At 42.1% G+C, this 20,769-nt stretch overlaps 1 protein-coding gene across 1 annotated transcript; it reads right to left on the reverse strand.

Annotated features, from left to right (window-relative positions):
- Positions 1-15,449: 15,449 nt before the first annotated feature.
- On the reverse strand, positions 15,450-17,594 carry NR0B1 (nuclear receptor subfamily 0 group B member 1; the record flags this gene model as incomplete). The annotated part of the gene is made up of 2 exons (XM_080340442.1): positions 15,450-15,694; positions 17,003-17,594. 2 exons carry the CDS (start codon positions 17,592-17,594, stop codon positions 15,450-15,452), a joined length of 837 nt encoding a protein of 278 aa, XP_080196568.1.
- Positions 17,595-20,769: the final 3,175 nt, after the last annotated feature.

The raw sequence follows: 20,769 nt of genomic DNA on the forward strand, positions 1-20,769 counted from the left end.
ACAAGCAATTGGAAAGCAAAAAATGAAAAAATTGATCTCTTGTTTCAGTGATATTGGAAGGATGTTTGACTATCAAAAAAAACTCATGGATTTCTTTTTACATAAAATTACTTTCAAATGCACACAATTCTTGAAATTTTAGTATTGCTAGAACTGCACATTCTCAGAGGATTTAGCTCTTCTGACTGAGAAGCTTCTTCTTAAGAAAAACAGCCACTAGGGCCCATATGTTAGGAGAAAACGAAAGTATCAGTTGAGCCACAGGGCTGTGCTACCTATAGATACAGAACTTTTCATGCATCTGGATTGCTGAATGGGTCCCCAAGAGATATTTTACTCTGTGTAGCCCTGAGAAATAGAGTAGATATACATGATATTTTTGAATCTATTCTCCCTCTCTAGAGGCAGAGTATGATTTACATAGTGCTCCAAGTTATGAGTAAGAAAATGTATTAAACTTATTTGGGATTCTTTTTGGACACTTTTAGTCATCTGAGATGAAATCCTAGATATGCTGAATTTGCTAGGAGGCTCAATCATGATTTCTTTCACCCATTAGTGACTATTTCAGCAAGGCAAACTTGCATTTAGCCTTCTTAGTCATTCAGATTCTCCCCTACTGACTAGAAGAGAATGATTTAATATTGTGAGAATAAAAGTTGAGATCCCCAAGTGTTATACTTTTTTTTTTCATTATATGCTCTCATTTTCTTGTGATTTTATCCCTTTGTCCTCTCCTATTTGATTTTCTTGCTAAGCATCCATTCTAATAAAGTGCCATGTTCAATGGAGTTGCAGTGAACTATTTAAATAATAGCAGGTGTCGATGTGTAGGAATTTTGATTGTAATGTGCTACTGTGAAGAACTCATGCATTTATAGTGCAGTATATTTCTGAAACCATTATGGCAATAAGCCAATCAGCTTGAATGCGCCAAAGGCACTTCTGCAAATGCACAGAGTTGATGGAATTTATTTCAGTCACCTATTCTTGAGGTAGGATTAGAGCAAATTCTGATCAGTTCATGCATCTCCAATTTGGCCTGTAGCTTTGAGCTCTGGCTACAGCAGAGCTCTCAAGCTGAGCGCAGATGGGGCTGGATAGTATCTGGGTGAGAGGCTTCCAAAAAAATCTAAATGCTGCACTGTGTGGGTGTTGGTAACTCAGTAGGCAGTATGCTTCCCTCAGATCTGCTCCTTATATCTGTGCCTTTCACCATGGTAGCAAATGCCAGCTCGCTAGAGGTATTTCCTTTGAAGATAAGAGATAAGATCGAGTTACTTATCAGTTGAAAATCCTATAATATGTTCTCCAGTACTAGTCTTGATATCGTGTCTAGCTTCCAACTCAAGAAATTCCGTTATATTATCTGCTTTTTCCCATTTCATTTTCAAAAGTAGCAAATTAGAACTGCTGTCAATATAGAACAGCTATGACTGCATTTTGCAGAGACTATCTGCAAAAGAAGAAAGGGTATTAGAAGAAAGGAGATTTGTTCTGGGTAGTAGGCAGAACCAACTGCAAAAGCTCACATATATGTTGAGAAGCTCTTACCTTTAGGTCTGTTACTTTGTTATTATAATCTCTATAATCTCTTCAAATTATTCTTACAGTTAAGCTTTATATTTTGAGCTATGACTTCAGTTGTACAAGAGGACCTCAGTTACAAGTTCAAGCTGCATTGCAGCTGGGAATACTTTCAGCATATTATGTAGATAAATATAACGTGATTTACATCTTACTTATGAAACCTTTGCACATCCACTAGACACAATGTTGAACAAGAACTAATATGGACTGCTCTGGGGCAGAGTAGAAAAGGTCATTTCTGAGGTGCTTGGCAGCATGTCTTACCCGTTGGTTTTAACACTATTTGCAATCCGGGATAGGTGTTTCTCAGATCCACTTCTAACACTTTTGCTGCTTAGGAAACTCTATTAAGGTCTTCAAATCTGAAAGACATTTTTACTGAGTTCTCTCACACTGCAGCTGTCCATGGAAACTGGAAAGTGAGTTTGGTGCTCAGAAGCTATGCTGAAATACCACTGGGAATTGGGGGGTGGATGATGTGGCACCATGGCTGTGTGAAATGTCAGTCATGCCATGGGCCAAATTGTGCTCGAGTTACTTTTCCTGCCTGCAGAAAAATCAGTGGAGTTGCATGAATGTATACTAACTAAGCATCTAAGCCTGAATTTGCTAACCTACTGACATTACTTTGAAATTACACAGTAGATCACTGAATATTTTCCTGCTTCACATTGTTTACAGGTAAAGTGAGTTGGACAAAGTATAATGGTGGAGGTAAGAATGACATTGTGAAGTTATATGGAGGAATGTTACTTTTATGAAGTGCTTAGTAATCAAAACCTGCCTTTGCACACACTGACACACCATCATCACATCCCAGTAATCCGCCCCCAAAACTAACAAATGTAGACAGGATGATAACTGATGTAATTTTGGTGATGAAATTATATATGATCTACCAAAATTTATTCAAGAGATGTTGTCATCCTGCTCTCTTTAGAAGAAATATAGAAAAAAAATATATTTTCTGTAGTGATGGAGTGTGTTTTGAAAGACAGGAGTTAAAGCAGCCTAATAAGCAAATTATATCTGTAATAGAATGGCCATAGCTATTGTGTATCACTAAAACAAAAGCAGACAAGATATCAAATTTCTCTCGGAAGGCAGGTGGTTAGGATGGGTTATCTCTTTCATTCTCTTGCAGCAGAGTTATTTTTTCACTCTTACTGAGATTTTGGTCACTGTAGTTACAAGACAAACTGAATGTGTCAGGTTATCTGCACACCCACAGAGGCTCAGAGAGACAATGCAGGGAGGAAGACCAAACAATACCCTGCCCGGCCACTGCCAGGTCCATCATAGGAGTCAGCATCCCATCAAAGCCCAGGAGGAGCACAGGGACATGACATCAGGAAGTGGGGGAACCCAAACTGAAGACTCAAAGGGAAGGGGACTCTATCCAGGCCCCTCCCAGGGCTGTCCCAGCAGAGCCTCAGCTCTCAGGTGTGAAACCTGTCACCATGAGTCATTCGGGGAAGCTTTATGGACCACCTTGTGGACTGAGGGTGGTTGCTGTCTAGGGGTGGGATGCATTATGGGATGCAGGGGAAGAACATTTTAGGATTGCACAGAATTTACTGGGCAATTTTTAAGGGAAGAAGAGGAGAGAAAGACGAGGAAAAGGGAGGGATTTAGGCAATTTGTGGCAGAACTAATGGAGAGATAAAAAAGTAAATGGGTCCATTTGTGTGTAAGCAAAGTCAGTGCAGTTGTCTGGCCCTGCCCTGCATTTGCTCATCACAATCTGCCTGTCTACTTAATCAAAGTCCACCTTCAACTGCTTTCCAGTAAGGGGCTCTTTACCCTCTGTGTGTGTGTGGCTGTCTGTCTGTCTGGGGATCTGTGGTGCCAGCAACTGGAGCATGGTTGCAGCCTGGGAGCTCATGTGTCCAGGTGCCATCAGCTGGGGAGACTGAGTAAGCCCAGATGCTGGATAGATCCACTTTGTGGAGATATATATATATATATATATATATATATATATGTATATATATTCCGATTAGTGGTCCTGTGTCCTACTCAGCCAGAGAAGGGAGCAGGACAAGGCTGGCCATTGATGCTGTCTGTGTTTTATGAACGCTCTGAGTGTCCATCTGTAACCTGTACAGCCAGCTGTCTGTCTGCATATGTATATATGAGGTGCTTGAGTGGGCTCTGTGTGTGGGTGCCTGCTGAGAATATGTTCTCAGCCTCGATACCGGTTGGACCTGGGGACACATAGTGGTAGCAGCCTTGCCTCCCTCAAGCTGTCAGATCTGGCATGATATACTTTATATTATATTTGGAATTTCCCATTCCAAATCCCTCTAAGAGAATGAAGACCAGTTTTTAATAAGTGTGAGCAGGTCTCCTGCTCAGCTTCCTGAATGCAGTTCTTTCCTTTGACAGGACAGATTTATTTCACTTGTTGGAAGTAATGTCTGTCCCAAGAGTCCACTGATCACCATGATAGCCATGAGATCCTCAATCAGTGCTAGCAATCATAATGTGCAGATTTTAAAAGTCCCCGTTAAAACTACTCAGATACAACCAAACATCTTAATACATCCTGCCATTTAAGTGTTAGATTATTAAAAGTTCAGACAGAGTTCAGTTACAAATGGAAGAGGTTCTTCAAGGTACAAAGACTGTCTTGTATATCTACCTTTCAAAACTCCATGTGTTAACAGTGATTGCTCATCCAAATTAATAACTAAGTACATTAATGAGGACTTGCTTAGATACACAAAATTTGCGTGATTACATGTGCATACGATAGCATTGGAAAGTGTTGTTCAACGGGAATAATTTCTTTATATGAATAGTCATATGCAAAATATTTTGAGGAAGAAAACTATTTAAACTCAGAAAAAAATACTTCAACAGAGATTAAAAAAATCAGATTTCAAGGAAAATGAAGGGTGTCAGAGAAAATAATAGCTAAAAATGCTGAGTTTCATGAAGTTACACTGTGAGTTATAGAAGAAGATTAATATTCATTGTGCAGATTACTGGAAAAATCCATAGATGTTTAAAAACCTTAATTGGCTATTCCAGTCTCAAGAGAGAGGGGGAAAAAGTCTGTTATTGAAAAGTGCATGAGCAAGAAAGAAAGCTTTTGATAATGTCAGCATGGATCCCAATCGCTTTTTCACTGGCACAAGGTGAATATTGAGTAGTGTAATTTCCTTCCCTTTTAGGCTGTACTTTTTTACATTTCTGTAAGGACGTTCTGAAACAGGCTTCAGGGTTGGGGTTTTTTTCTCATTTCTTAGGATGCACACAAACAGTATCTTCTTTCTTCCCCAGCAAGAGCAATGACATTTTACTATTTCCTTAGTTTTAACCAGTTTAATGTGCAGAAAAGCACAATGTCAGCAACTCTGCAGAGCAAAATGTTGATGGAAATGGCAGACTGCTCTTAGAGATGGGGTTATGGGAATCCCAGACTCTGGAAAAAAAAAGAGTCAGTGAGGGTCTCTGGGAAAATATGGAGCAGCAACATCTGTGTTTCACTGAGCTCTCATGAGAGAAAGCATTCTGGATGCTTTTTATTACAGGCTTTTGATGAAACTGAGATGGCACCATCAAATGTTTCCAAGATTAGAAATGTTAACATTTCCTTCACCACATTTGAGAGCTGCTTTTGATACAGTATGGCATAGCAGACAGAGGGAGACCTGCTGTGTTGCAGATTTTGCCAGGCTCTATAGCAGCCATAGTCATATACGCCTTTAATCTTTCTGCTTTTGTTTTATTTCATTTCATTCCCTAGAAAAATTCCTGATGTATAAAAGCCCATGTTATTTGTGAAGTAGAAGTTCTGCTGTAATGACAGTGTTTAACTTTTGATGTAAACATTCTTCTTTGGGCACGTTGCAAATGAGATTAGCTATTTTCCTTTCGTATCCTCCGCATACTAATTCCTGCAGAACTGCTACGTTACATAAGCACTCGATTCCTTTTCTCCTTTTATTTCCCTTCTTTTGTTTAAGACACTTTAAAGAAGTAAATTCAAATCCACGGTTAAGTGGAACCTGATTCTTTCGAGAAAACATAATAATGGTCATTGAGACAACTGCACATGCTGATATTGTAATGAACTGATGTCATGCAACGCATTTTGTAGCCTCAAGGAAATTAGGCACTGAAAATTATCCAGCCACCAAGTTTCCCCACCCACACTGACAGCTTAAGAACAGTCCCTCTAGAGTATTTCTAAGTGTTTTGACCAGTCTAGGTGTCACCGGGGCATCCCAATATCAGTTTTAGGCGGACGAGTTCCAAAACAGTCTTTATTCTAGCTGGAGAGGTGCAGCCAATAAACACACTAGAAACACGGTTTATACAATTAGTTAGCACTCCGACCGCATAAAATACAGGTTCAGATATCAGTTGAGGAGATTATTGGGGTACAGCAAAATAAGAATAATGAGGATCCACAGTGTGCATGCACACACAAGAAACAAAAGCAGAGCCCTCTGACTCCAGGGTACCCACAAGAAATAATCACTCGCCTGGGTTAGGCAAGGACTCACACTCACCTAGCTAGACAAGGACTCATTCAAGGATATATCTAGTAAATAACAACTCACCCAAACAAGGAGGTGAGGCGCTCTCAATTTCTGGGAAGTCTCCTCAGACGGCATCTCAGTCTAAGGAGAGGACTCCAGTTCACAGACCCGCTACTCCAAGAAGGCCACTCCAAGGGGACCTTTGGTGGAAACCCCGTTTTATAGCGTGGTCAGATCTGGCTGTGGGCATTACAACACGATTCAGAAGCTTTGCATCTACTCTGGGCACCTCCTCTGCTAAGGACCCTGTCAATTGACCAAGGGTCCCACTCCTCCTGCCTCACCAGCTGGTGGAGGTGAAGTGACCCTCCTCCGGGGTAAGGGAGAACTTGACTATCAACTCCTTGGTACCACCCACTGTACCTGGGGACAGGCACAGTGGGGCACAAAAGGTGCTAAAAGAGCCATCAACTACCCCATTGAAGGCTCCAGATCTCAGGCGGATGTGCAACTGCCACACTGGTTTATAAATTTCACAGGTGTCGAGACCACTTCAAGAAAATAAATGCAAGAGATATCAAATACTACAACCATGAGATTAGAAAAGTGTTCTGATTTACCAAAATGCAATGCATATCTACGCAGAATGTTTAGAATTGCAGCTGGAAAATATGTTTTAACCCTGGTTATTGACTATCACAAAGTGCTACAAAAGTATACAAAAGAGATATAAAAGAAATGAGTATAAAATATTATCTATAAAAGATTCACTGTGCTGTTTAAATTTTGACAAAATATATAAAGGAATTCTAGAGAAATATTATTCCTAAGTAATTTTTTCCATTCCAATAGAAAATCTTGAAGTTGTAGTTCAGGAGTTATACTGAACAAATGGGTGTCCAGAGGAGGTAAGAGGTCTAAGAATCATGAGTGGTTGAAAGAATCCAGAGAAGTAGCTTTCCACAAAATTATGTGTAAGCTTAAAAGCCTTCAAATATGCAAAGATCTTCTGCCACAAAGTTTATCACAGAATGTCAGGGATTGGAAGGGACCTCAAAAGATCATCTAGTCCAATACCCCTGGTGGAGCAGGAACATTTAGATGAGGCTACAGAGGGAGGTGTCCAGGCAGGTTTTGAATGTCTCCAGAGTAGGAGACTCCACAACCCCCCTGGGCAGCCTGTTCCGGTGTTCTGTCACCCTCACTGAGAAGAAGTTTCTTCTCAAATTTAAGTGGAACCTCTTGTGTTCCAGCTTGAATCCGTTAGCCCGTGTCCTAGCATTGGTTGTCACTGAGAAGAGCCTGGCTCCATCCTCATGACACTCACCCTTTATATATTTGTATCATCTTTGTCCAAGCTAAAGAACCCCAGCTCCCTCAGCCTTTCCTCATAAGGGAGATGCTCCACTCCCTTAATCATCTTTGTTGCCCTGCGCTGGACTCTCTCCAGCAGTTCTCTGTTCGTCTTGAACTGAGGGGCCCAGAACTGGACACAATATTCCAGGTGTGGTCTCACCAGGGCAAAGTAGAGAGGAATGAGAACCTCTCTTGACCTACTAACCAGCCCACTTCTAATGCACCCCAGGATGCCATTGACCTTCCTGGCCACAAGGGCACAGTGGTGGCTCATGGTCATCCTGCTGTCCACCAGGACCCACAGGTCCATTTCCCCTATGCTGCTTTCTAATAAGTCATTCCCCAACTTATATCGGAACCTGGGGTTGTTACTGCCCAGATGCAGGACTCTACACTTGCCTTTGTTATACTTTATTAATTTTTTCCCCGCCCAACTCTCCAGCCTGTCCAGGTCTCGCTGGATGGCAGCACAGCCTTCTGGCATGTCAGCCACTCCTCCCAGCTTCCTGTCATCAGCAAACTTGCTGATAGTGCACTCTACTCCCTCATCCAAATCATTGATTAATATATTGAATAATATCAATGTGGTTGGTGAATAAGTTAAGAAAATGGGCAATTATGTTACAATATAGAAGGGTCGGCTTAGGTACCTAGACAACTTTAGAATTTTCAGGGTAGTGACACAGAAATAAACTGAAAGGGAGGTATCTTTGAGATGCCATCACTGAAAGTTTTAAAAACAAGAGAACAGGAGGATGGATTAGAAGGTCACCTGAAATCCCCTCCAGCCACATGACTATTTAGAAGAACAGAATATATATGCACTATAATTTATAACCCGTTTCAACTTTACTGCTTCTTTTTTTGTTGTTGTTGTCACCTTTACTCTTCTGTAATAAAATAACTGATATACAAAGCATTTCTTTGTTGAATTACCCTTCTATGGTTTATATAAAGGAGGCATTGAGAGCATATCAAGTCCAAACATACTGAATTTTTCAGAAGTCAGGCAAAACTTTAAGTGCTTAGTTTGTGCTGTCAGTAATTGCTTTACACTTATAAAGGTTCCAAGTCTGTCCCATAAGGTAGCAAATACTTTCAAATGTTTGTCCCAACACATAAGGAGGTGACAAAAAGGGAAAAATATGGATAACAGTCATGTATCACTCAATACTGAAAAGAGAAGTCATCTGTCTCTTCCACGATGCATCTTTAATAAGAGGTCTTCATGTCTCAGCTGTTTCTGAGCAGAATTTCTAGATAGAATAACTAGTTCCAGGTGATTCCAATTAAGTGTTTTAAAGTTCAGCTGCATTGTCCACTTAATTTAAAGAGTTACTGAATGTTAATTGGGCTGTGATAATTTGTCAATAGCAAATGCCAGTAAAAGTTTTCTGTTCACAACTCAGTTATCACAGAAGGGATAGCAGGAAGCTGTAGCAAATAGGCATAAAAGTGGCAACTTTTTGAGCTTTGGGACTTCTTTATCAGAGCCCACTCATCCATAATTTTTACAGAATCACAGCCTGGTTGGGGTTGGAAGAGACTGCTGGAGATCATCTAGTCCAACCCACCTGCTAAAGCAGGTTCCTCTAGAGTAGATCGCACAGGAATGTGTTCAGGTGGGTTTTGAATGTCTCCAGAGAAGGAGACTCCACAACCTCTCTGAGCAGCCTGTTCCAGTGCTCTGGCACCCTCAAAGTAAAGAAATTTCTCCTTCACATTCTGATGGAACCTCCTGTGCTTCAGTTTGTGCCTGTTGCCCCTCATCCTATCATTGAGCACCACTGAAAGAAGTCTGGTCCCATCCTCTTGACAACCACCCTTGAGATATTTGTAAATATTGATGAGATCCCCTCTCAGCCTTCTCTTCTCCAGGCTGAACAGACCCAGCTCTCTCAGTCTGTCCTTATAAGAAAGATGTTCCATACCCCTAACCATATCTGTAGCTCTCCACTGGAGTCCCTCAATTTATGTGCAGTTTAGCTGATCTGGAAATCAGATAGAAAAAGTTCATACAGTACACGTCATAAATGCTTCCTCACGCATTTCACCTTGTTTGGGAGTTGCTAATGCTCACAGCTCAGATCCCACCTGCAACAGGATTTTGCTCTCTTGATCTTATTTGAGAGTCAACTGATAGAGAAGGAGGATTTCCACCTAATTGTTCCAGACATTAGAAACGCAACACTGCTCCTCACCTTCTCAGAAGTCCTCTCTAACGATCACCTCTAGCTCTGGTTCATCAGGACACTGGAGTCTTTGACAAAGGAGCAGCACAGTGGATGAGTGCTGCCTGCTAAATTCCATCCTTTTGAACACAGACTCATATCTGTTCCTATGTTTTCCTCACTTGGCAAACATAAGAAAGAAAAAGGGAAAAAAAAAAAAAAAAAAAAGGTAAAGAGAAGCATCCTCACTCCAGCTCACTCCAGCACTGATCATTTTGGTCATTTGGTCACTCGCTCCTAAGGGCTTATTTCGATTTCAAAAATAATAAGATTTGACAGCTGGGATAATATAAACTGGATTCTCTCTGAGAAATTGATTAATTGTCTTTAGTTCATTCTTATTTAAATTTGGCAGATATTAGTTGTGTACTTAAAGCCTAGGACAGGAGGCCTGCCAGCTCCTGGCATGAGCGGGGTTACATGCATGAATGTTTCCTTTCTAAATACCTCTGTCTTCTACGCCTGTATGCTTAACTGATTTTTTTTGTTATTTCTCTTAACCCAGCTGCACTAGAAAAATAAGATATGAATTGTTCTGCTTTATTTTGCTATGTATGTGTATGTGTGTATGGTCACATGTATATGTGAGAAGCTGGACCACAGTCTCAGCTGAAATCAGAGAGCTGAAGATTTTCCAGAAGTGAGGATGACTCCAAGGGCTCCAAGTTTCACTTTGCCAAACTGCAGTGACTGACAGTTCTGTGTATAACCTGAATCTAACCCTACTCTGCCAAGTATGAACCAATAACTCCACCGTAAAACAGGTATGCTGGGATCAAATGCCATCTAGAGGTCTTCATGCCTCTTAATTCACTCTGAACAAAGCCCAGAAGTCCCGAGATAACTGGATATCAAATTTTCAGGCAGTACAGTTTAAGCAAGGTGAAATTCATCCTGTGTGACAAAAGGATGAGTGGTAATACAAAAGGAAAAGACAGGTTATTTTTCCTGAACCTGAAATTAGTGTAGTTTTCCTTAGATAAAATAAGGAAATAACATAAGTACACACAGAAGAGAAGGTGTCTGTATACCATGTGTGCTTGTATAAACACTTGCGTGGTTATTTACCTACATCTAGACATGGTGTGAATATCTAAAAGAAGCTGGGCCAATTTGATTGCTGACAGAAGCAGTGACAGGACTGCTGATTTGTATCAACAACATGAATGATTTGTGGATTTGTGCACAGTGCCATCTAACAAGTTATAGACCTGTGTCCTCACCGTGCGTGTTGATTTAAGAACATTTTTGTTGAAGTTCCTCAGCCGGTCTCTAGTGGTTTCAGCTATTTAATCTTACTTGTGTACATTTCACATTTAATTACTAGACTTCCATAATTTAAAATAAATGTTAAGAGTGCTAAGGCAATATGTGCATGCAGATTGCTGCATCTAAAAATTTCAAAATGTCTTGATATAATATTTGCTTAGACTGTTTGGTATTTTTTTCAAGGAAGGAAAAACAGATCACCAACTAGCTGACATTTTAATTTATTTTAATTTATTTTATTTAAATTTTGGCCACATATTGCAATGCTTACAAGGTCCACTAGAGGAATAAATTCTATCTTTGAAGAGAAATGAAAATGACTGACCGTGTAATAAATTCCAGTCAGTACATGAGGCCACTTCAAAAGAAGTAAAATTATGCTTCAGAACCACACCTTTGGGAGCAAAGTTTCTGCTTGTTAGGCATTAACAGCATTCATAGTCTACTCACAGCTACAAACTGCTGCGAAATTTAAGCTGTTAAAAAGACTACCCAAACAAAGGTTATATATTAAACCTCAAAAAGTAAGATTATAAATAAATGCCATGCTTTTCTTATCTAAAAGAAACACTCCTACCCATATTATTGAAAAATGCAAGTTGATTTCTAAATTATACTTTCTCAGATCTCTCCAGAGAAAAGGATATTGCGTGGCAGTAACCTCTGCCAAATGGTGATTTGTGATTAGCAGCCGGTGTCTGGACTGCTGGTGTCACAGCCCTGACCACAACCAATGGGCATCTACACTGAGGTGGGTGGGAATGGCTTTTCATAGAGCACTGCTTCTATCTAGCTGTGTCAGTCACTGCAGAGATTGCAGGACTAAATTGCTTGGCAGGCTGTTCTTAGTTAAAATGTCTCTAACATCCTGGACAGCTGCGAAAAAAAAATGCTTATAAGAAGATTCGTGCCCAGATGCCAGGGATACAGAGCAAACAGAGAAAATGCTTAAAAGTCCTCAGAAGTCATGTTAATATCTGAACTGGAAAGTGGTCTTTACTGATACATTTAAGAACAGGAGGAGAAATGTTATGCTGAGTCTAGTGGCTCAGAGCTGACAGCATAGCACTGTTTATCAGAAGATGAGGCTGGAGTCAGGCTACCACCTCTGCAGGAGACACGGAGACCTGACAGAGGTCTCATCCACTACCCCTTTGGGCAATTGAAGCTGTGGGAGGCTCTTGACCCTTGCTCTTTCTGGTAGAGGCTGCATTATCACGGGAGCATCCTTCTCCTATGCCCAGCCTTCCCTCCTCCTCTGCCTGTCTGAGGCCTTCAACAGGTTGTCCTACAACTGTTGCCAGGGATATCCAGAGAGATCACCTCTTGTGCACAGCGATGGCCATGGCCATGTGGGCTATCCAATTCCGAGTTCATCCACCATGCACAGGACAGAGTAGGGGCAGAAAAGGATCTGGCCCAGCACTTCTCCTGCACAGTGGAAAACCACCCAGAGTCAAATAATAGTTTTGCTTTCTTCTGTGAGCACCACATGCTCACAAAGGCTGAGCAACTTGTTCTTCCACCTGCACAGCTGCCACTACAGCCCCTTCTTCAACAGAGGCACCAATGGAGGAGAGTACAAGACACCCAGTCATGTCAGGTTGGTCAAGATGCCTGTGTCCCCATCTGTGTCAGCTTCTGGGGTAGGTTCTTCCCCGCTCTGCAATGTTTTCTGCACTTGACACAGAGTTCTCCCACAGGCACCCTTTTGCTCAAAGCTCTGGCTTGTCTTGTGAGTTACAATCACTCTCCATCTGCTTCCAGTCAGTTCTTGGCACATTGTCCCCACACTAAAATCAGACTCTTTCCCACTCTGTTCCAGAACCATACTAGTCTCTTCTCTCTCATACCTGTGTGGATTTCCAAGTCTTGAGCCTAGTTCCCCCTATAAGTCTTTTAAAGACTTCTTTCCTTGTCATTCCTATTCCTTTAGCCTATGAACAGGCATGCTTTTTTTGCTTTTCTCTGCAGAAAGCCTCGACAAATTGGTTTTCCCATACACATTTCCTATGTAGTGTTCCCAGGTGCTTCTATTTGAGTAGACAACAGCTAAATGAGTAACAGTATTGCTAGTCCAAGAGAAATATGATAGAGTACAGAGAGTTCAAGGTAGGTTCGTTGTGCACAGAAGCAATATTTTTCATGACAACTTCAGAAAACTGAACAGAATACACAATTTGTTCAGAGGGAGATATTCCTGCTTATCAAACCTGGAGAGGTAAGCAGGTCTACCTGAGTCATGGAAACTTGTTTTTAGTGGCACAATAGATCCAAACTGTCTCAAGGTGACTATTCAGCTGAAAAATCCTTGCCTGTGACCAAGGTTTGGCTATTACAATTCACTGGTAGGACTACTGCCAACAAGTCTCCTCTGCTACTCGACAGAAAAGTCTGAACACTAGTGTGCATATTAACAAATTCTGAGGCTGTCAGATTTTTTTTAGTCCTTACCCAAGATTCATCTTCAGCCACTAACCACTATTTAAATGTTTTATCATTTTGCTTTGTGCTGTCATGAAGAGATTTCTTTGTCAGGCATCCTTGAAAGCTAGCTGTTGTAAGCTCACATGCTGTTTACAGAGAAACAAGGAAATAAATATATTTATGTTACAGACATGTTAGACGGGCTCAGAAGCCATTGTAAACTCACAGATCACTTATACACACACAGTAAATATTCTCCTTATGTATATGTTTATATTTGTTATGTGTGTTTACATGCATGTGCGTGTACATATAAAAGCATCAACTCACCATAAAGACTATTATAGTCTGAACTGGTCTGAAGTCTGAACTGGTAGTGAAGAGCACTTTACTTACATACTTTCTGTTACCTGCAATTTTGAGGAGCTCCTCAGGGTACACAACCCTACCCAGAGCTACATGAGCACCAGAAGAGTGTCTGTTTAAGCTACTCCATTGTTTATCAGCATAGCAGTTGTATTTCTTGCTTTGTTTTGTTTGTACAGTGACAGTATCCTTGTTCTTAATGAGATTCTTATTCCCATGGCAATACAGATCTCCATGATAATACTTATGAATGGATGAACTTGTCCCCCTGGAGATGTTAGACTACCTCTCCAAAGGTAGGGTAAGTACAAGACAACAAGAGACCCCCCTGCTCCTTACCTGAGTGTAGGAGCTGTGATTATCCCTTGCGCAAGGTGGCAGCAAAAGAAAGCTCTTCAAACTCGTTCCTCTTCTCTGCACACCTCCTATTAAGGAGACTAACTGCCTCAACTATGCTACTTGTGTTTTAAAAAACACTTCTTATTGCTAGTGGCTAATACATATGTGAATGATACATAGACTTACTGATATATTTTACTTTGGGAACACTATTATACTTCTCTCTACATTTTTTACCAATATACCCCAGGGGAAAGGCTAGAAAGCTGCACACAGAGAAAGGAAAACCATGAAACAAATGCCTCTTAAATCATTGATTTTTACTTTTAAAAGAGGAATCTTTAAAACAAACAAACTAACTAAACCCCTGCTTTGGGTGAAATATTCAAGTCCAAGACAAAAGAAAAAAAAAAAAAAAGGAAAATATGTAAGCTTGATGCTTAATTAAGACACCTTCATGCTAGCTGACAAATTCTGGTGGATGTACCAGCAGTACACCATGGTTAATCATAATATTTTTTTAAAATTTCTATAAGAATAAGCAGTGTGAAGAATACAGCTTTTGAAATCTTAGCTAGCAATTACCTAGATCAAAAGCAAAGAAAAGCATGGAGTGCACATCACTAGTTGTCCTGACATTATTCAGCATTTGTTGTTTGGATATTTTTAGAGGTCTTTTTGTTTGCTTGTTGTTTTGAGGAACAGAGTTGTTTTATCTCATGGAGCCAACGTGTGTTGGATGGAATGTTTTACTGCAAGTGTTAGAGCCAGCCAAGCTACTCTAAATCTCAAACAATTCCAAACACATTTTCCATATATGGAAGAAAACGTTAAGAGAACATTTTCTTTAATATTCTTTATAGACTTCAACTCTGTTAATGTCAATAGAAGTAGTTCCCTGACTGCAATACGCCTTTGATAGAGCCAGTATTTGAACTATGAGCAGAATTGACTACAGTATCTCAACATTACTGAAATATGTGAAGTAAATAGCTTGTTCATTCCCCCTCCTGTGTGCCAACTATGTTTAGAATGTAAACCTAGATTGCTGCTTATTTTGAAAAAGCGGGGATTATTCACCCTGAAAGTACAATATAGCAAGTGTGATCTTTATTCAGAGATATGGTAAAATAACAGTCGGTTGACTTTGGATATAAACATTCTCCACAACCTTAAAGCTTGTTTTGATGCCTGTAATCTTACCGCAAAAACAATGTGTTTAACAAAAATTAATTTCAGAACTTGAATAATATTTTATTATGGAATACAAAAATACTATCTATGTAAAAACAATAAGTTAGTTTATTTACAGTACTTTACATTATTCTGCTGTAGGGATTCCTTTGCATTTGTTTTATTTTCATTATTTTATGTGCTTTTACAATTTTGCACAAAGCATCTCCAAAAGCATGTCATCCATGTTCACTGCTCCAATGATGGGCCTAAAGAATAGTTCAGCAATCACATTAGCATTAATAGATCTTAACAAGGATAGAACAACATTCAGCTTGGCAAATCTGGCTTCATCACCTCTGTGAATGAGTCTGACATGTTCATTTAAAGCTTGTTGTGCTTCCCTCTGCAGTCCTTCAATGTACTGTGTACACTGCAGTCCAGGTAGATCTGAAAAGAAAAATAAATTATTTTGTTTACAAGTTTTGTCTATAAAACAAGATCCTTCTCACAGAACAAGTACGAACAGCTTACAGATCATATTTTTCACCAAGAAATGAAACAAATGTAGTTGCTAGAGGACTTCTTGTATGCAGAATCAACATGCCAAATTTTATACAGCAGTTCAAAATCTTATCATGTTGGTGTTCCGGACATTCAATACTCTTCTTTGCTACACAAACTTGAAATAACAACATTTGCCAACATTCCTTTAAGTGTTAAATAAGTTAACTGCTAAAACAAATACTTTGATTGAAGAATGCTCTTCAAAACACCTTTAGAGTGACAAACGCAACCTGTAAGCAGCGAGAAATACAATAAAAATGCATTGTTAACTTGTTCACTTCTACAAAATCCATCATTCACATTTAAGGCATCTTTCGACAAATGTTGCTGAGTAGCTCCAAGCAACAAGTGACAAGAAGTATCAACTCCAACGTGTGCCAGAAAGTTTCCTGGGGAACCACAGTTAAGGACTCCAGGACAGAAAGTGAAGAATTTCTCCTTTTCAGTCTAACACTTTGACAGTGGGGAATGCAGGAAGAGCCGTGTGCCACATTCACATGGCAGGACACACTTAGGAAGTGCCGTATCCAGCCTGCCGGCTGCCTTTCAACTAAGTCATTGACATGATAATCACTTGTTAGAGCTGCATCTATGGAGGTCTCCACAGAGAGATGGAAAACAAAACAAAACAAAACAAAACCAGACAAAAAACCCACACAACTCATCATAAATGCTACACACAAAGCCGAAACAGCACTTTGTTCCCGGAAGCCCTGAATCTTTTCTTGCTTTCTTTCGTGCACGCAAACCTCCGGGACAGAGCAGCCTGGACCCGGCACCCTGGGGCGGCCGGTGACCGCACCGGGAGGGAAGGTCCGGCATCTCCAGCCGCCTCCCTCTGAGCAGACGCCGCCGCCAGCAGCCCCGCTCGGGAACGATCAGGGAACCTCTGCTGCTCCTAATTTCCCCGAAGCGGCTGCTTCGTGTTTGTTTCGCTCTTGGAAAGAGTCTCTGGAAAGCGCCAGCCCCCGGGACGCAGGACCGAGCCGCAGCCGGACCCCTCCAGCTGGTAACGGCAGGCGGGGCAGCCGGTGGCGCTCCCTGCCTACCAGCGTGGCCCTGGGGAGAGCACCGTGGGTGAAACTTTCCTCCGCGTCCCCCCTAAGTGAAGAAAAGCCCCGGATTTTTCGGGGTACGGGAAGGTTCACCCCGCCCACCCCCCTGCCCCTGCCGCCCCGCCGGGTCACTCACCCGGGTTGAAGAGCACCGTCCCCTTGAGGTAAGCGTACTCTTTGGTGCTGATATCCAGGCTCCAGCACTTGGCCAGGAAGCCCTTGATGGTCTGAATCTCGCCGGCCGAGGGCAGATGCGGGACGCCGCCGGCGGAGCCGTGGTGCGGCCGGCCCGGCGCCGGTCCCCGCGGCGGGGACTGCTCGCCCTGCCGCCGGGTGGTGAGGATCTGCTGCAGCATGCTGGGCTCCGCGCTCTCCACCGTCTCCAAGTGCACCCGGTCCTGCGCCAGCCCCAGCACCAGCAGAGGCGCCCAGCAGCTGCGGACCAGCAGGAGCTGCTCGTCCAGGGGCAGCTCCTGGAAGCAGGGCACGTTCTGGACGAAGCGCAGGGTCTTCACCAGCACGGCCGAGGCCGCCTTGCATGCCACCTGCGGGCTTCTCAGGGCCACCCGCCGCCGCGACCCGCACGGGCAGCCGCGGGACGCCTGCCCCCGCCTCGGCCCTTGCCTCGCCGGCGACGCCGCCCGCTCCTCGCTCCTGAGGATGCTGTAGAGGATGCTGCTGTGCCGCCTGCTGTCCGTGCAGCAGCGGCAGCGCTCCACGCACGCCATGGCACCCGGGGGAACGGCACCCAGGGGCCGCGCCGGCCGGGCTGAGCTGCCCTGGAGGTTCGGCGGGGCAGCAGCAGTCCCTGCTCGGCCGGCTGAGAGACGCGCACTGCTCGCCCTCTGCCCGGAGCTTAACTTATAGCCGGCGGCTGTGTGTGTGTGTGTGTATGTGTGTGTGCAGCCTCAGGCTCTGTACCAGCAGTTCAAAGGGGCAGACACTCTTTACTGGCTGGAAAAGAGAGAGAGAGAGGAGGGGGGAAAAAATGGAAAAAAAAGAAAACCCTCCTCCTCCTTGCCTGAGACAGCGATGCCTAGAGGCAGCCGGCGAGCCGGCCCCCCTGCCTATCGGCTGCGGCGTGATGGGCGGCCAAACACCCACCTCCCTCGCCCAGTGCGGGGTGGCGGGACGCCCCTTCTCTACCCCTCTTTCTTAGCCCGGCCCATTTTATATTATCCAGGGCCTCTTTGAGCAGGTCAGGGCGGGACAAAGAAGGCAGCTCACACTGCCTTCTCGTTTTGCCCCCGCCGTGCTGGGCAGCTCCCGCTGCCCCCTGGGGTCCCCATGGGCCCTCGTCGTAAAATGGCCACCGACCCCGCTTCCCTCCTGATGTTTTTTACCCGAGCGGTCTGCGGCAGGAGTGAGAAAAGGTGTCCTGAGGGGAGGGAGGGCAGAATTCGTCCAAATAATAAAATTTCAGCAGGATGGGGAAAAGGAGACACTGCTAATGATACCAAGGGCTTTGGCACATGCCTGTTCTAAGGAGTGCTGTCCCATACACCGAATTCACGTAGTGCTGCTGTGTGGGGAGGGAGATGCAGGCAAGTTTCTGCCCAAACTAGGGTGGCCCTGTGAAGATAGGGTGCAAGCAAGGCTCCATCAGGGTGCCCTGGTGCTGGTGCCCCTTCAGCATCTATGTGGATTCCCTATGAAACCTTCTCTCATGAACAGTTCCCTTTCTCTGCTTTTCAATGCATGGCCCATCTTTGTGATCTCAGGTTGTTTCACCTATCAGTTTAAAGCATTTCCATTTTCCTTCCAGATTCCACTTGTTCTGAAGGGAATCTTTCCTCCAAGACTTACATACACAGTTTTCTGCAACTCATGTCCTCCAAGTGGCATATGGACTTCAAAACAAGGAAGCAATCCTTCTAGGCCTTGATGTTTACACAGGAGGGATAGGGGAATAGTGATTATCCAAGAGTAATTTTACTCTTGAATGAAAAATAAGCACATTTACTTTCTCTGTAGGACTGACTAAAAGAGAGTGTAGTGGAGAGGAGAACTTACTACAGAAAGTAAACAGTTCTGTCTCTGTGCCACATAGGGGCTAAACCAGAAACATTTTACATTTCCTGTCATCTGGAAGAACCTTGTCAGAGTTTCAGAGAAAGTAGCCACTTGCAAACAACCTTCTGTGCCTGCTCCATCAGTATCTGCTACCAAGGGATGTCTAAATCACCCCTAGAAAGCTGCATTTTCTTATAATTAAAGTATGCATGTTTTTTTAAACAAGTGTCATTGAGTACTTCAGATTTCTTAGAGACAAAATAACTTTAGGCTGGATCTCAGCGATTTCTTTTCCCTGTGAAGTCAGTCCTACTCCATTGGCTTATATATGTATAGATTCATACAGTAATTCCTAGGTATTTTTTCATAATTGGACTCAGAAGAGATATTCTTTACAAACAGCACAAAAGGCACTTTTATATAAGGCTATATAAAGTACTGGTGAGTTATCTTCCTCAAGTAAACATTGTTTTCCAGATACAGGTTGTTCAAAATCTGGATTATTATCCCTTTGGTTTTATCTATGAAATGCACTTTTTTCCACAGACCCAAATGTGATAAAGTCCTTTGTTGGTTTTGCATTAATGGAGAATGGTTACATTGCACCAAGGAAGTGACATCTGCAGGTAGCAGACAGGTGAGCTGGGTCCCTGGAGTAGAAAACAACGATGTTTCACCAAACATCCTGTAAGAAAAAGAAAATACTTAAAATTCCCAAACAAATTTAATGTTATCAAATGTTACCAAATTTTTCATTTACAAAGATTCACTGTTAGCTAGAAAACAATCCTTTATTTGTCAAGAACATTTCCTTGCCATTCTAGATTGTTTCCTCTTATCTTCATCGGTATTTTCTGAACTTTGTTGTATTGGGATTTTAGAGGGTTTCTTTTTTCCTTTTTTGTCTTTTTCCTTCTTAGTTTTTTTGGGGTTTGTTAGGGTTGTTTTGTTTGTTTGTTGTTTGCTTCTTTGTTTGTTTGGGGGAGTCTACTAACTTCAGAGAGAAATCTTGCCAAGCATCCCTAAGCTTTTAATTGGCTTCACTAGCACTTCTTCCATGAGGTATATATTAGTAGGCTCACTGTGGAATCTAACAGTGTTTTCTATGAGTCTGTAACTTGGAAGGTATCTACGGGAAGACTTTGTACAGTCGAGACTCAGGTCATTGCCTTTGCAGTTTCAACCTTGGATTCCAACTGTGGGAACTTTCAGCTTCTTATGGGAAGATGGTGCTTACACAGGGCCATAGACAAAGGCAATATTTAACTTTTATACCAGGTCTATAATAAATGTTTTTCCTGATTTAGCAATATGGGTTGTAGGTGTTTCATTTTTCAAGGCATTGCTCTTTCAAACAAGTCTCAAATGTAAATGCAGTTCTACTGTCATATAATGTTTTTGCTGCTACAGTTAATTTTCTAAACCAACTTATACAGAAAGGGTTTATCTTTGATAATAACATCAATATGGGTATCCCATACTGAAACTGAAACTTAATTTACTATACAGTGCCAGAAATTACATTACTGCAGTTATAAGCTTACCTCCTTCTCTCATAAGTGAACATAAGCATTCATTTCTGTCTTCCTAACTCTTAATGTATCTTAATGTATCCTAATGTACACAGCATTTTATTCAGGATAGATCCTCTCTTTCCCAGATAAAACATCAAGAATATCCTACAAATACATGTTACTGTTTTTCACATTGATATTTAGCAATTTGAACAGTCTTTATTTTCACATCCAACTTCTTCCTGTTCATAGCATTCAAGCTAAATTAAAGGCAACAAAGCTTTCTATTTAAAACCAAGACAGGTAAATATGTTTTGATGGAAAATGCATGAAAACACTTTTAGCAAAAAGTGGATGTATCCAATTTCTGCTAAAA

Source organism: Nesoenas mayeri (genome assembly GCF_963082525.1).
Source record: "Nesoenas mayeri genome assembly, chromosome: 1".
Classification (NCBI taxonomy): domain Eukaryota; kingdom Metazoa; phylum Chordata; class Aves; order Columbiformes; family Columbidae; genus Nesoenas; species Nesoenas mayeri.